The sequence below is a fragment of the Tigriopus californicus genome, chromosome 10, assembly GCF_007210705.1.
Source record: "Tigriopus californicus strain San Diego chromosome 10, Tcal_SD_v2.1, whole genome shotgun sequence".
In the NCBI taxonomy this organism is placed as follows: domain Eukaryota; kingdom Metazoa; phylum Arthropoda; class Copepoda; order Harpacticoida; family Harpacticidae; genus Tigriopus; species Tigriopus californicus.
The window spans coordinates 11,241,219-11,256,967 of NC_081449.1; the positions used below are offsets into that span (position 1 = coordinate 11,241,219).

Consider the following 15,749-nt stretch of genomic DNA (forward strand, 5'->3'; position numbering starts at 1 on the left):
AGTAGCTGTATGGGTGAAATAATTTTCGTATGTCCATCATATGGTACAACAGACCTTATTTTGATCAATTGAAAGGTTTTTAATGAATAAATCTATCAGTGATCCTGTCCGTAAGTGGTTCGTGACTACGCATACTTGTATGTGTTATTCAAACAAAAAGTACTCGCTCGATAAGAAATTAATTATTTGCCTTGTTTTGACCCCATCTCGAACTGAAAAGCACGTTCGTAATGTAATCTCTGTAGAAGTACAATGAACCAGAGTTTAATTCAATCATGGATCATTTTTAAAGAATCAGAATGGAAAAAACAGTTAAAGCTAATCAAAAAGCTATACATTGGCTGTTATTATTGTGTAATAGCAGCCCAAAAAAGGTCAAGGGAGGTATTTCTATTCTACAGAAATAGCAATCTATCAGTTAGTTGTTCATGTTTCAAGGAAATCGACCAATTTCCATCAAACTGCCTCTGGCTTGAAATTGTCCTTTGGAAAAACTCTCCCAAATGCCCGGATCAATTGAATGCATGGCTGTTTTGAGCATTTCCCTTTCAAACCTACGCCATCCTTTCTACTACTTCTTGGCCATTAATTGTTCAAAAAAAACATCGAGCAACCTTGGTTTTCTCGCTTTCCACATTCAGTAAAAACCTTATTCTTAATCGAAACTACCAGCTCATTCACGGGCTGAATTAAATCCAGGAAATTTCAAACTCAAATCGCGAGGCTTTGTTGGGGATATTTCCGTCTATGGTGGGATTTACTCGAGCCCTTCAATGGCGTTCCATGGACTTGGTACGATCAGGCTTGGTTTCATATACCTACCGAAGAGCTATCGAAAATTGTTTTAAAGCGCATTAGACCTCATAGACTCCGGCGTGTTGGACAAAGTGGAGCTCCTGATAGCCAAAAGCGCTTTGGTCTCTAGTCGTAGCTAGCCTGCCAAGAAATTTGCGAGTTTTCCAAACGAGACAAAGGAGAAGCAGCTGAGGAGATCAGCCGCCGAGCTCCTTCCTATCACATAAGTCGTCCAGAGTTGTTGTACCCATCTCTCCCGCCCACCAACGAATGGCAGAGGGACACCAGTTCCATCCAGCAAATAGGCCAAGGCAACACCAATCTCGCCAGTACCCAAAGCTCGGTCTCTATCACGTCCGTCGCGTCCGCCACGTCCGGCTTTGGAGTGAGATTGCCATCGAAGGAAGTCGTGAGACAGGCCAGGCAGTCGAGGAACTGCGCTTCCTTGGATCCTCCGTGGCAAACCTTCTCAGCTGCTCTCCATCATTGCACCATACAGTTAGGAAAGGAAACCGTGAGCTCATAACAGGCTGGGATTGAAGCCATCTGCCCGTGTGCCACGGCGTGCGCGGAATTGTTCCCTCCCCCCTCATCGGTTCAGCGTGAGGCTCGGATTGATAGTCCATGTGTGTACATGGAGTAGTAGTAATAGTAGTAGTAGTATGTACGTAGTAGGTAGTTGGATGGTCCACTCTTGAGAACAAGTCCACTAAGTAAGTTTCCCAAGTAGGTAGGGCGGGCAGCTGGTGATCCTGCCGAGTACGCTGTTGTTGATAGTTTTTCCACGAGCTCCCCTCCATTCCACGACAGAACCCGAAGAGCGAAGAGGCCGAGGCGACGAGGGAGGGCACCATGGTCGACTCGACTAGCGGGGAGGACGTGGACGTCCGTCCAAACTAAGGAGAGAGACACAGAGAGAGAGGGAGACAACGATAAAGAGGAAGGGGGAGAGAGTGAGATTGAGCGAGACTCGAGTCAGTGTTTTTCATGATCCCGGGGAGATCGGAGGAAGTCGCCCAAAGTTGGTCTGATTTCCGTTGTGAGTGATGTTATTATAGCGTGACTTCCAGGACTGCCAGAGACCCAAGATTGTGTCGCTAAGGTCCTCCTGACCATAGGCTAGTTCACCCAAATACTCCTTTCTTCAATCCGGAACACTCCTCAAAATCTTTCCCACCCTTAGCCAACCTCCCCACAACAACCCTCCTCCCTCGCTTTCGACTTGCATTATCCTCCGAATTTATTGATCCCAATTCGCTGCTGTAGTTGTTGTTGTGGACAACTTCCTGACTGTCATACTCCACGTTCAATATGAAGCTATCCCCGAGAGAGGATCGAAAATTCGACTCTCCCAATGTTGGATCGCCAAACTATCCCTCGGAGGAGGACGCAGAGGATCTCAGATCCCGAGGTGGTGATGGCCTCAAACTGGGCATTGTCCGGCTTGGCAGAGCTGGTGGAAAGGTAAGACGACACATTTGTGGTTACTCGTACCTTCAAAGTATACTAGGTTTGCCCGCTCGGGAGTGATGCAAACTTGGCATCCAACAAGAGCATGTTGGCCATGGGTTGTTCTTCAGAGGAAAGACCAAGACCTCCAAGTGCTAAATCAAAACTTGTTTTGCTTGCCACCTTGTCCACGAATGAACGAGTCTAACACAACGTAGTCAATCACACCGAGATGCTCAACAGTCAAGTGTATCCCACTTATGTGGGATGTTTCAAAGAATCTCTCCGAAGTAGTTGCACAAGTACCGTAGTACACAAGATTGAGTGAAAGAACAAGCAATTGATCCCCCGTGAGTCATTGAACTTGAACAGACAGGCAACGGAGTGGACAGTGTGGATGGACGAACAAGCTGGAAAAATACGAATGATGGTGACTGGCTGCTGCCACAGAGCAGAGAAGGGGAAGAAGCATGGTGGTCATGCACTGACAGTTTTGGAGTCCACACATAAAACTTTAGTCAGACTAGTCGCTCAATTGCTAATCCAGCACGGTTTCCAAGATCTTGTTTGATCATTTGCAAGCAAAACTTATTCCAAGAAATGGCAACTACACTAATGCTCCTACTTGTGCTACAACTTGAGGTCCACGTCTTCTTTCTTGTATCTGATTTCATGCCAGCGCAGTCAGTCTTTGTCAGTCTTTGTCGAACAAAGAAATTCTGCCTCATGACAAAGCAAAGGCCACTCGAAATTTATGCGTATAACTTGCAACTTGGTGTATGTAGTGCAGCGTTGGTTTGGAAGTTGAGCTCGCCTTCTGTACTCGGAAAACAGATCCTGTATCTGCATTCCCAAATGAAGGGAAGCGCCAAAACTCCCAAAGGTTTGTAAACTGACATGAGATATTTTATCGAGCTTGGCACCAACCGACCATCGCATTGAAAATTTCCAATTGCTTGCCCTTCATCTTTCGGCGTTATCATTCATGGGGGGAAATAATTGCTTAAAACTCACCGTATCAGCTCCATACTAACAACCTTATTTTGGTGCTAATTGCAAGGAATGTTTTTGGACATTATTTTATGTTTTATTCTGACACCATATCACAATTCAGTTTTTGGCTAGTAGCCTCTCATGGGGATTTCTATACATGAAGTGTATCAAAATCGCAAATGAGTCATGCACATTCTCTTGTTTCTTGGCTCAGGTGATTTATTCCGAGATTTCACGCCCTAGCCAGTGGAGCATGCATTACGTATGTATGCTCCGAAAACACCGAAAGCTTTTTAAGGGGGAATTTCTTGAAACATTTCTCCGAGATCAGCATTGCCTATCCAGTCTGTATATGTAGTTTGCGTTCATGTGTCATGACATGTCCAATACAAATACATTCTTTGCGTGAAATGTGGATTATGCGACGGAAAAGTATAACATACCAAAGAAGACAAAGAAGTGGGAATTTTCAAGTATTTGAAATCATTTCAAGGCTCTTCTTCTCGGCGCGCTCCATCTCTCCAGCACTAGAGGACCGTAAATTTCTTCAACGTCATGTCGCATACTTTGCACAGGCATTTTTCGAGGTCTTATGAGCTCATGTGTCCAAGATTTGACAGTGTTTCCAAATTAGATAAATGACTGGAAGAGCATATGACATGAGTTAAATTCACTGGCCTAACTACTCAGAGGAACGGTGCAGCAATCAGCATCGTGAAACATCATTGGAGAACTCACACTACTAGTGGAAAATGTATAAACCGAAAAAAAATGCAGATTTCTTTGGGCGGCTAACCAAAAGGTTTCAGCTCGTATATCAAATAATCATCCGATAAGGATTCCCTGCCAAGCTGCCACCAATGTGAAGATGCAGTAATAAGGGAGTTTTTTCTCATTGGACTGAGCCAGAGTTATGGGTCTTGAGCCTTCACTTGCTTCGGAGAACTTGAGAGCTCGTAAATGTTCATTGTTGTTATCTTGCAATCAAGGGGGGACGGTGATGTGGATAACGAAGCAGTGCAATTATTTCTGTTATTTTTTTTCTGCTAACACGAGAGACTGGCAACAACTGCTTGGTGGCATTCTTCGCCTTGACAGTATCCCAAGTGTCAATCTCGCACCTAATCCTTCCATTCTCGATTGAAAGCAGACTGAAATGACCTGGGCAAATATTCATCTCACAAGAAGCCAAGAACATGTCCTCGGGCCCAAATTGAAAATATTTTCCACCGTTTCTTGGATCACGGGATAAAAATAACACTCAGCGCGGGTGCACATTTTTCCTTTCCTTACGAGACCTCATAAGTTGAGAAATGCTTCAGTGAAGTATCGAGACGTACTGGTCATGCATTCGGGGTGTGCCCCTAATAAAATTCAACATGCTCATTAATTTATTGCTGATTGATAACGCGTCCCGGTCCCACTGATGGGACAATTTAAATGCAATCGAAGTTCAGAGACGGAATCGTTTTTTGAGCAATTCGAACTAAAGAGTCGTGGTCAGTGACAGGAGGAAAATCGTCCGGAGCATTCAATGAGTGAGCAGTGATCTCGATTCTGAAGATTGGAAATATTTCCACAATCCCATCCGACTCTCCAAGCCTCGTCTGGGCCGTATTTTACGCCTATAGTTGCCCAATTTATCTTTGAAACATCTGAAAGAAGAGTTTCACTTGAAACAGAAGACATCTTGCAATGTAGGTCGGCCGGCAAGGGTTGATGATGGCTGTAACACTCAACAGACTTTATATTTTGCACAGACTTCTTGAATGACATTTTGAGTTGACCAAATAATTGGGAGCTTTTAATGTCACACAAACGAACTTCAACCAAGGGATTGACCTTAGCGAGTGAACGTTCTCCATCCACCCTCTGTAAAGGGCCAAGATCCTGGATAGCATTTTGCCTTCTTATGACATACGGAATTGCGTGGTCTTTGTGGCTTTGTCCGTCTGCTACGGCCTTCGAATATTAGTTAATCGTAATTGTCTTCCTAGAATTGTTCAATAATTGACGACCTAATCCTGGCCACGATTCTGAACTGTTTATTCAGTAGTTTCTACTTTCTCTAAGACCTGTGTCACCCCAGCACTCGCATTAAAATATACACTTTTTCTCGGCTTGCCAGTTGACTCTTCAATGGAACAAATTGAATGATGAAAGGTTAGAAAAGGACATTATACATGGAGTATGTTATCAGCATGTGTTTGCGTGAAACTGTCCACACAGTAAAGATAAGGATGATACTAACATTCTACTTGATGTGCCTTGACATGCACGCGAAAATTTCTATTGCTCGAGCGGCCACAACGAACAGGGCTTAATTTCGGGAAAACCTCACTCAAAAAATAACACAAATTTGGAACACGAACGAACAAGCCCTGAAACAAGTAGAAGGCTAGTTATGCGCCTATACTAAATAAATTCTAGTCTACTCATGAACGGGCTTGATCTAGAGACTGGAATTGAAGTGCATATTAGCCCCTGGCTTCGGAAGAGATGGTGACTTTTTTTTTCCTCAGTTATTCACAATTCCTTGATTTAATGGCCCTGTAACTCGCACTTGTTTGATGATACGGGATGGAGTAGGACGATTAGACGAAATGCATTTGAGAGTCAAATTTGGTCTCCCTTGGGCCCATATCACCCAATTGCTTGTCCTTCTGAAACACCAAATGCAGTTTAGTTGGACGCCTTCATGGCTTTATGACAGAGCTTTCCACAGAAAAAGGCATTAAAAAAGTTGTGCCGGAAAAAAAGCCTAATGGAACCGTGATTCGACTGAAGACGAGGATCTTGATCATGAATGAAAACACGATTTCCACCTACACACGACAAAAATGGCCTTTTTGGTCAATAGCCTTCAGACAATAGCGTAAGATGATTCAATAGGCGTGCTTATTATGGATGAAAAACTACCAAGTTCCATTTGAGGCAAAAAATAAATAAATAAATCTCTTTTTGCCTGTATTCCCTTTGGGCTAAGTCCCTTAAGCGGCAGGCCCTTGTGTTAGCCTATTCAGAGACGCTTTGCCATGACAACGTTATGGAAAAAGAGGGAAATGAGGTGTCCAATAATATCCTAGTTAGGCCCTAATAATAGCTCTCCCGCTGACGTTTGTATGTGTACGTATGTATTCAGTATACACATACGTCGCAAACCCCACTGGTAGTCAAGCATTTCGATTTTCATTATTTCGGTAACGAGAATGAAGACAAGAGAGGCGGGATTCATTTTTTATTCTTGTTTACCCTTCGAGAGCCAAACAACGCTGAACCCGCCCGCGGGGCGAAGAAGCTCAGAGACTCCGATTCCGAGCTAAAACGTTGTCCAAAGTCAAGTTCGTTTCTCCTATGGAGCAAAGTGGCCGAGATAGAAATCTCTTAGCATCGTCATTAGTGTTGAAAAGTGGATATTTTTCAAAAATCGCCACGCACAGGTGACACCTAAGGCAAGGCCAATTGGCCTGCAAAAAGTGCCTGACCATATGAAATATGGGGGTTTGTTTTGACAATGCTGAAGCTTGGAACACTTTGTCACAGACGACGAACTTTGTGTCGTGGAGTGAGTGAAGGGAAAAAAAACGCACTGGGAAATTCAAGACGTGCAAACAGACATAATTGAAATATCTTTTGTCGATCGCTCGGCCAACGAAAGAGACAAGGTGGGTGTGCAAAAGTAGAGCACAGGCGCACCTCGCTCAACACGCAAAAAGTTCCACTTGTTCCATTGTCAACGGCTCGAGGAACAGACGATTGCGGAAAATTGTTTGGATACTTCCTCCTTCATAGTTGAGGCCGCATGCGTGATAATAATGCAGCGCCTGTTGTCTATGTTGTTCTTGTTATTGGTAGAAGCAATGTTCATGGTGAAGTGCCTGAGAATGCTGGTGAATAGATGTTGGGGAGGGAGATTCGACTTTTTTTCTCACCGTAATTTCGACGTCTTCCTCTGTCCATTCATTGCATTCTGCAGACCTGTGTACCACAATTCTGGCTAAGTGAACCTATAACAACCTCTCTTGAGCGGAGGTATAAAGTATAGTGCATGAAATTTTGTTGCTGGAAGCGTCCAATCAAACTCAGGTGATTCAGACTTCATGCCATTGAGGCAGTTGGAAGCACACTGGTGAGTCGAAATGGTGGCTGGTAGTGGTTGCGATTGTGTTGGTTGAGATAGATAGTATAGGTGGTTCCACCGGAGTTGCATTGTATAGGTTGTGACTAGAGCACAAGGCGAATATGGAGAGCTCCCTCAACCGCAGAGGAAACGTTTCCATCGTTCTTTCTCAATAAAATGATTTCAACCTGGATTGCCCCAACTCGCTCAAGATGGAGTCCAGTTTTCTGGACTGCCATGGCGACAATTGTTGCCAAAGAATAGTTACTCAGATCCTTCATTGTTATTGTCAAAGTGAATATTAAGAGACACCAAGGCAAAAGAAGCCATTGTAATCAGAGTAAAAACTGATTTGGTCAGATGGCCGATTCAACTACCTGCAAAGCTACAAAAGAGACGGCCAAAGATGCATAAATTATGCTCCACGGGGAAGGTAATGGGAATATACATCCAAAAAGTATCCAGTGGATTGCCAAAGACTTTCAAGAATGTCTGGCAGAAGGAAATCGCTCTCCTTGATACGGTCTTGGCCGCTTCCAATTGAACGCAATATCCATATCGCCGGTTACTTCCTCCCGCTCCTCAACCAACACAGGTTTGTGGATCAGTTGTATACAGAGGCAGTTGTACGTAGTGGCTTTGTTTGTGGTCAGATCTAGCGGCGGACGAGAGTGCCTTCCGAAGATGTTAATTTCGGAATCAGAAAAGAACATGCCAATTATAAAGACAGAGCCTTTGGTTGTTTACCCCGAGCGAAGTGTAGGGTTAGTGAAATAATTTCACGTTGCTCCTCAATCGGAATCTGTGGAGCACAAAACTTGGCGTTTTTTTACTAAGCTTATTCAGTCATCTCTCCACAAGGTCCTCGTTGGTACAATATTATGTCTCTGACTTTTTACACTGCACGTAATTGGGAGATGATATCATGAAGATCGCTCAGCGATGCTCCAGACTTTCTTAGACGATCAGCATCGATCACCATGAGAGCAATTACGTCATTTCCAGAGAGTGAATATCATTGTTGGGTTTCCAATATCTCCCGAATTGACGTGACACGCATTGCCTCAAAGATTCATGAGAACAGATCTCGAACGTGCACATTCAACCACTTCGAGTGATCGGTTACTCGCAATAGATAGCATTGGTATTGGTAAAGACCAATAGTTCTCGGATCACGAGGGCATCAAGAAATCTTTGAATGTGGCGGCTACTTGTACCGTTTTTGACGGACTTATTTTTTGTCTTCAAAACTATGCCCAAAATATTTTCAATTTTTTAAGCTAGCAACCCATGAAATGGTCATTGTGGGAAACGAAAACAAGTGCTCTCTGTCCTGGAGCAGACGCAAATGCAGCTGCCTCGAGAAATAATCGATACTCCTCGGGCTTGGATCAAACGAGTTATCTTCACAAGTTCCCACAAGATGCCCATTTGCCAAGAGTGTACTCCCTCATTCTCTCACCAATGTTGAGGACTCACTCGAAAACTTGGCAACTACGTACGTAACTACGTATGTAAAACAACAGTCAGGCAGAAATCGATTGATTTTGCGTTAATTTGCCCCTAGTCCCGGTGTCAGTACCGGTGTCCACCTGTCATTTCCATCCCCCTTCGCCTCTTGGTTCCATTGTCGCGGCAAAGTTACGGCTTATTTCCCTGGGTTCTCCCTCTCCCTCTCTCTTCCTCTCTCTCTCTCTCTCTCTCTCGTTCTACCCGAGGGCATCCAATGTGGTTTTATGTTACCCTGAAGTTCGTATCCATCCGTGTCCCTTTGTATGTACGTGCTGTACTTCTCTCTCTCTCCCTCTCTCATTCACAAGGACAGCAGATGTTTGGATTTCAGTGACGATCCACCGTTTTGTCCCTGTCATCTATTTCAGTGCTCGCCAGGATGAGTCAACACAACAGCATCTGCAACATCACATGTTTTCCGCTAGCATTCGGGAAACCGAATGATTGAGGGCTTCAAATGAACTCCGAAATGATGTTCAAATGGGTTTCCTTCTTGCGTCGTGTAATTTGCGCGCAACGCTTGCTTTGCTGATGTTCTTGAAGAGCCACTTGGGTTTTCACAGTAACAAGTACGTACATGCTACGTACGTTTCTCGTATCTTTTTGGCTTCCTTGAAAGAAGTGGCCAACACAGAACTGCCATTGATCTCTCGAGACACGAAGGTACTGGAAAAAGAACAAGACAAGAAGTGCTAGCTTTGAAGAGAGAAGTAAGTGATTTCTCGATGATTGACTTCTGTCTTGGAAAGTGATTTTCTTTCCCGAGAGGTCCTCCAGAGCTTCCCATGAACAATTGCATATTGCTATCCAACCGAATGTGAGCGTTGATACTGAACTGCCGGGATAGCCCAATGTGTCGGAGGTGTCTCGAGATCTGTCTTGTGTTCTGTTCCAAGAGTGTGAGAAAGCTTAGTTATTGATATTCCACTTCGTTATCCTGGCACTTGCAGTCCACAGCCGATGAACGAGTGAATGAATGAATGTGTGTCTATGATTGAGCTTGAATGAATAACCCTAGTTATTCTCCCCATTTCGAACGATTGAGGCACTTCCTGGCTGTAAATCACGTCTGTCTGGGCCTCATTGGATAGTGGAGAAAGCTTTTATGTGTTACACCCTGTTATTTTTGTCAGCAAACACTTATGACGGAAAGTGCCAAAATCCGAGCCGTGAAGGCTAATTTTGACGTAAATAAATGATTACTTTCGTGCTTGTGACGAGAGAACAAGTCATCGGAAAAAGGAGAGAACATGCTGTTGAAGAGAAATGTCCATTTGATCTCGTTGGATCAGGATTGACGTGCTACTTCGTGTGTGCCGTTTGCCAGACGACACACATGAGTGGAATGGGTGCTGAGGCATCCATCCATTAGTTGGTGGAAAACGATCCCGTTCTTCATTAATCACAATGTCCTTGCGCTTGGATTTCGTGCTCCCAGACCATTGTAGCATCAACGAATAACAATTGGGACCACTTGTTACCCCAAAATAAGTCGAACGAGCACTCGTCAAGGAACATCAATTATTCGAACCCTTACTTCGGGTTGTTGTCCATTGCCCCCAAAGATGCTGGTTTCGCTTGGCGTTTTTATCGGCAAAGTCTGCCAATCTGTTCTCTGTACGTACCGAGAGTGACTCCTAGTTCAAAAAATCCTTATCACCGAAAAGCACTCATCCTTGCATATCAAATGTCTCTCGAAGAGAACGAGGCAAATGACAAAGTCGGTCTATCTCTCGCCGCCATGACATTCGCTAGCTCAAAAGCTCGTCCTTGTCACATTTTATTCAACAATTCCACCTTGGAACATTTCATAGCAGAGACAGGCGAGAAGAAATGATGAACCCTTGTCCATATACCGTACTTGTACGTACAATAATTTATGCAAGATGCAACCTGTATGGATTGAGATTTTGATGAGTTTTCCACCTTCTCTGGCCAAGTCCAATCCATAGGCCAAAAGAGTGGCTCACTCTCTGCAAGACCTCGGATGAAAAATAGAGACCAGTGCAACGAGTACAAAACGAGTACAAAACGAAGTATCTTATGAGGTTGAATCTGGCCCGAGACATATCCATCCTGTCACTTGGTCTCTTAAAGCTTTCACTGAAGAATGTCAATGAGCATTTCTTACCTGCACTTGAATCTTTTCCCTCCCCTATACCTCTACATGTACATAGTTTTGCACTCTCTGCCTGATTTGCGACCGAAAAAAGAGACGGAGATTATAGGAGAGTGAGAGAGGATTTGGAACTTTCCATAGCCCCCAGTTTCCAATGAAAAATGAAGGCTGCACCAACACTTTTTCGCTAGTCAATATCTTCTTTTGCTGGATTTTCCTTTGACGACATGCCTGCAAACACTGCATTGTGAATGTCTTGTGCTTATCTGCGTCCCTGCATGGTGGTTATTTATAGATAGTGAGTGAATCCTTTGCCACATTCTATTCAATGATCCCATAATAGGAGAGCCGAGTCGACAAGGCTTTGGTCCTCTTGATTTGACAAGCTTTGGCAAAAGTTTCCCGAAATCCAGGCTAAGCTTGCTTTGAAAAAATAAACCTCCACCTCATTTACTCGTGTTCGTTCTCTTGAGCGCTCTTTTCACTCCTGTAGAGCCGTCAAAGAAAGCCATCGTCGAATTTCCTTTACTAATGTACGAGGGTAGAGTAAGCCCGAGCAGACTAGTCATTGGCTGTCCAGCGACCGGATTCCAGTGCGAAAATCATATGGCCTTTTTTATTAGCCAACGAGTCCAGATCCTCGAAGTGTATGTCCGTACACGTTGAATAGCGAATGAGAATTGGTACCTCATGTTTCAACCAAGCGGTTCTAATTTTCCAACTCTTTAAACTAGTTTTGGTGGAAAATGTCATTGAATAAAGAGATGATCTTTCTATTTGTTAGAGGGTTGTACCAATATTGGGACAGATCATTCAATATGTACGACTTTTGACTCTGACTGTTCGATCAAAGTTCACCATTTCTTGTCACCTTCCTGGACTCGCCTTGGGCTTAAATTAATCTGTATTTGATCAGCTTTGGAGCCATCCAATATTGTTATAATCATTCGTCAACGCTTTAGCATTGACGACCCGAGAGGAGTCTAGTCTAGGCCAGGCTTGACTCACGGACGTAAATGAGAGCACGGACTTCTAGAAATACTCTAGAAGTCTATGCATGCATGGAGAAAACGGCTTGGATTTACCCACCACTCACATCACTCACAACACTCACACTCCTAACATTACAAAGTTACGAGGGATAACAACATTGGGGGAAAGGGAATTCTTTCCGAGACACTATTTTGGACGTTGTTGTCGCTTCATCGGGACGACATGCGCCTCTCCTAATTAAGGCCGTTTAACCTTGGCTTTAAACACGGACACGAAAAACAAAAACAGAGCTTGTCATTGTGCAAAACAGCGTCACAGCGTCAAGTGGGAGTCAAGCGTTCAGCACATCGATTTAAGAACCTTTCAATACCGTATCTTGTCATTTAAGCCCTAGCAATTGCAAATTCCCTCAAATCGAGTTTGGCAGTGGCGAGTTCGACCACTCCGGTTCGAATATGATTTTTTGGGGTTTCCGATCTTTGTTATTCCATTAAGTAAAATCATTGTTGAAAAAGTCATTGAAATTAGAGCTTCAAGAGCCATCCATGTGTATACTTGTAGTTGTATTATACGATAGCGCAATTTCCAATTTTTTTTTTAAATGATCTTTATTTTGCATGCCTCGAAGAGCTCATATCTCCATGCAGAACTAATGAAACTGGCAGGAAAGGTGCATTGGTTATTTGCACAAATAGGTGAGAAATAAACAAATAAAAGCAGTGTTCACGAATTTGGGCTGAATTTCTTTCCAGCCCTCTTGACGAACAGATTAACATTTTTGTCCTTGAAAAGATGTTTTACTTGTTATTCGAAAAGGGCAGAATAAAGGATTCTTGGGAACGAACATTTTCCAAGTTGTTTTTTTCTAACAAGTCTCCAGGGAAGCAAAATAGGAACGAAAGAAGCATTAGTTAGAACTCCTTTTTGAAGTCAGTCAATCCCAAGCGAGTATTAGATAGAAGCAAGGAATGCCTCCGTCTAAATTTCATGATTTGTCATCCTTGTTTGTCATCCATATTTGCCGTGTTTTCAGCCCAATTTTGTCAAATTTGAAAGTGTGTTAGATCGATCATAAAGAGAGCGACTTCAACTAGTTTCGACTGGGCGTCCATTCCTTCCAACAAAACCGGAATTTTCCGTTGGTCTTAGCCAATGTTATTCATTACCTATTTTCGTGTTTCTTTCAGACCAAATATGCCTTACTGGACGAACGTGATATTTGCCTTGTTCATCAGTATACCTTCGAGGCTCGAACTGAGATTGACAAGAACGGCTGTGGGGCGACAATTTATGCTTATGCCTACATATTTGAGAAAGGGCGAAATTCAGGCCAATACGTCCATGATCTCTTGTGGTAAGTGCCAATTAAGTTTTACAGCATGTTGAAGATACCGTAGTCGATGCAAATTTCTTCTCGTGCATCAGCGCACTAATTTTGAGTAAAACTGCAGCGCTTATCGGCCGTTTCTTGTTCGAGCATTTTCAATGACACTCATAGTTAGCGATATGTTTTCCTTCAGTAAGCTGTACGTCCGCAAGACAATGAGAGAAGAGGCAAGAGTTTGACCAGAATAACGTTTACCCTCTGTGAACGTGCATTTTGACGTAGTTGAAGCTCTCTCTCTCTCTCTCTCTTTGCCGATCTACTGTATATATAAGAAGTGAAACTTGTCGCTAAGAGCGAACTTCTCCCCGTCTATTTCCAGGGAACGTCACTGTGGCGGAATTGCACCGGGCTTCAAGGTGGTCCATACGAATTGTGTGAGTGTGGACAACCGTCTAGAAAACTTGATGCTGGTTCCCGAAGCATTGGCTTCCAGATGGTGCCAGCACAATGGATCCACGGCTCCCGAGTCGAAAAACAGTAATGTGCTCGTTAATAGCCGTGGAGGGCGGTTAAACCTAAATGCAGCCACGGCAGCCTTCCTCGACAAGGACAGCACATCCAAGACCAACCCTGAGCAAAGCCTTTATTGGATAGCCATCCAGCAACTTCCATCCGAGCCGCTCGATGAGGTAAGCGGTTGTTTTGGGTGGAAACAATTTGTTTTATACCTGTGTTATACCTAGGAACACAGTGATATTAAGGTGAATTTGGATATTGATTTTTTTCAGCTGAATGAACCCAATGTGATGCGATACTACAATTGCAATGGAGAGATCGTGGAAGAAGAGGAGGATTCGTTCTGTTATTATGAATGCAGGCATCCCCCTTGTTCTAGGATTGAGCGAGAGCTCCGAGAGTTCTCGATTTGCGGAAGATGTCAGGTGAGAAAAAAGGCTTCTTCAATGTTATCTTCCTCAAGGATTTCTGCTCATAATGATGCCGTAAAAGCATGTTGAAAAGGGGACATCATGAATCATTGGCATAACATCGCGGAACTTTTTTGGAATGGACGAACGAATGCTCGCGGACATTGGATTGGGCCGCAATGGGTCTTCTTTTCTCCCGTTTTCTGGCTTTTGAAGCCCTTAGACATGATTTATCGCACTACTGGGTCTGGTCTGTTTGCCATTCTTGTTTTTTGGTTTTTCCCTCTCGAGATTCTCCAAACATCCAACAGACACGTTCCCATCCCTTCCAATAATCTCTAGATCTTATTCGTGCCTTGCTTGGAACTCATGGAAAAAGCCCCGTGACACAACGCATTCGTACAAAAGTCAGAGTTTCGAAGGCCGTACATTAAGGAGCATATGAATTGACAGTGGTTGGCTCAAGATATTGACGCTTTTCCTTCGTACTGTCTTGCAGGAAGCCAGATATTGTGGAACCGCCTGTCAGCAACGTGACTGGCCCGCTCATAAGAAGTACTGCCGAGAGAAGCGGAGAATTGCACCCCCATTCCTAGAGCGCAAACCCGAACGTTGAAATAGTGGCTTCAGTGGGCAGCCTTTGACCATCTCACTCCAATTTCCTCTTCATACCGATGGAAACCCAATGGGACTCGAGCAATCACGGGGATTCTTCACCCACACCAAAGAAACAAACTAAACCTCAGCTAGTTTACGATTTCACATCATCTAAGGAAGTTGTCTTTCTCTCTAATGTGACCAAGGCAAAGTGATTGCCTGGATCATCCTATCTCTTTTTCCTCTTCGAATGGATGCAATAACGCAAAGTGCTGCAATCTTTTGGAACTTCAACTTCCACAGTTAACCATCATAACATCACCGAAACCTTCAAGTCCAAATCTGGTGGAAAATTCTCTCTTTTCAGTTCATGACTTCGATCAACTCTGCAAAATCATAGTATCTCTTGTCAACAAAGTCTCACCCTTGATTTGCTCATCATATCCACGGACCGTTCCCCAATCACCTCATTACCCTAATCATTGTATCATCAAGGCCTAACAAAATTAGCAATCGACTTTCACTATTTATTGACTTTCGTTCTTACATATCAAATCCTTATTATTCACACCTCAAAAAGAGAGAGGCGCCAATGAAATCGAAAAGCTTTCTCCGCCCGCAATGCAATTGTTTGAGCGCCAACATATCATCCTTCAGTTCCCCGACAAATATCAATTACCATAGACGTTAGGGCAGTTTCTAATGCAATCGGTTTCTCTCTGATATTCTAACCAAATTGTAACCATCCCCTAATGTGACTAATAACCATTCCCATCACGGCTCCAGAGCCAATTACGATTGTTTGAGGGCATCCCATTGGTATTTGTTTCCATGTCTGACACATTGCTGTGCCTTAAGACGAGATTGAAGGAGCAAAAACTACTAGGGCAAGCTTTCTATTCGATCATCGTAACTGGA

General features: G+C 43.6%; 1 protein-coding gene across 1 annotated transcript; it reads left to right on the plus strand.

Annotated features, from left to right (window-relative positions):
- Positions 1-1,617: 1,617 nt before the first annotated feature.
- LOC131888322 (zinc finger MYND domain-containing protein 19-like) lies at positions 1,618-15,365 on the plus strand. The gene is made up of 5 exons (XM_059237161.1): positions 1,618-2,259; positions 13,169-13,335; positions 13,688-13,997; positions 14,097-14,249; positions 14,734-15,365. Exons 1-5 carry the CDS (start codon positions 2,107-2,109, stop codon positions 14,848-14,850), a joined length of 900 nt encoding a protein of 299 aa, XP_059093144.1. The 5' UTR covers positions 1,618-2,106; the 3' UTR covers positions 14,851-15,365.
- The last annotated feature ends 384 nt before the right edge of the window (positions 15,366-15,749 follow it).

What these genes read in the sequence shown, in the direction of transcription:
- LOC131888322 (XM_059237161.1), top strand. Translation starts at nt 2,107, where the DNA reads ATGAAGCTATCCCCGAGAGAGGATCGAAAATTCGACTCTCCCAATGTT. An exon ending in TACGTCCATGATCTCTTGTG is followed by an intron (nt 13,336 to 13,687) that starts GTAAGTGCCAAT and finishes GTCTATTTCCAG; the next exon opens with GGAACGTCACTGTGGCGGAA. An exon ending in CGATTTGCGGAAGATGTCAG is followed by an intron (nt 14,250 to 14,733) that starts GTGAGAAAAAAG and finishes ACTGTCTTGCAG; the next exon opens with GAAGCCAGATATTGTGGAAC.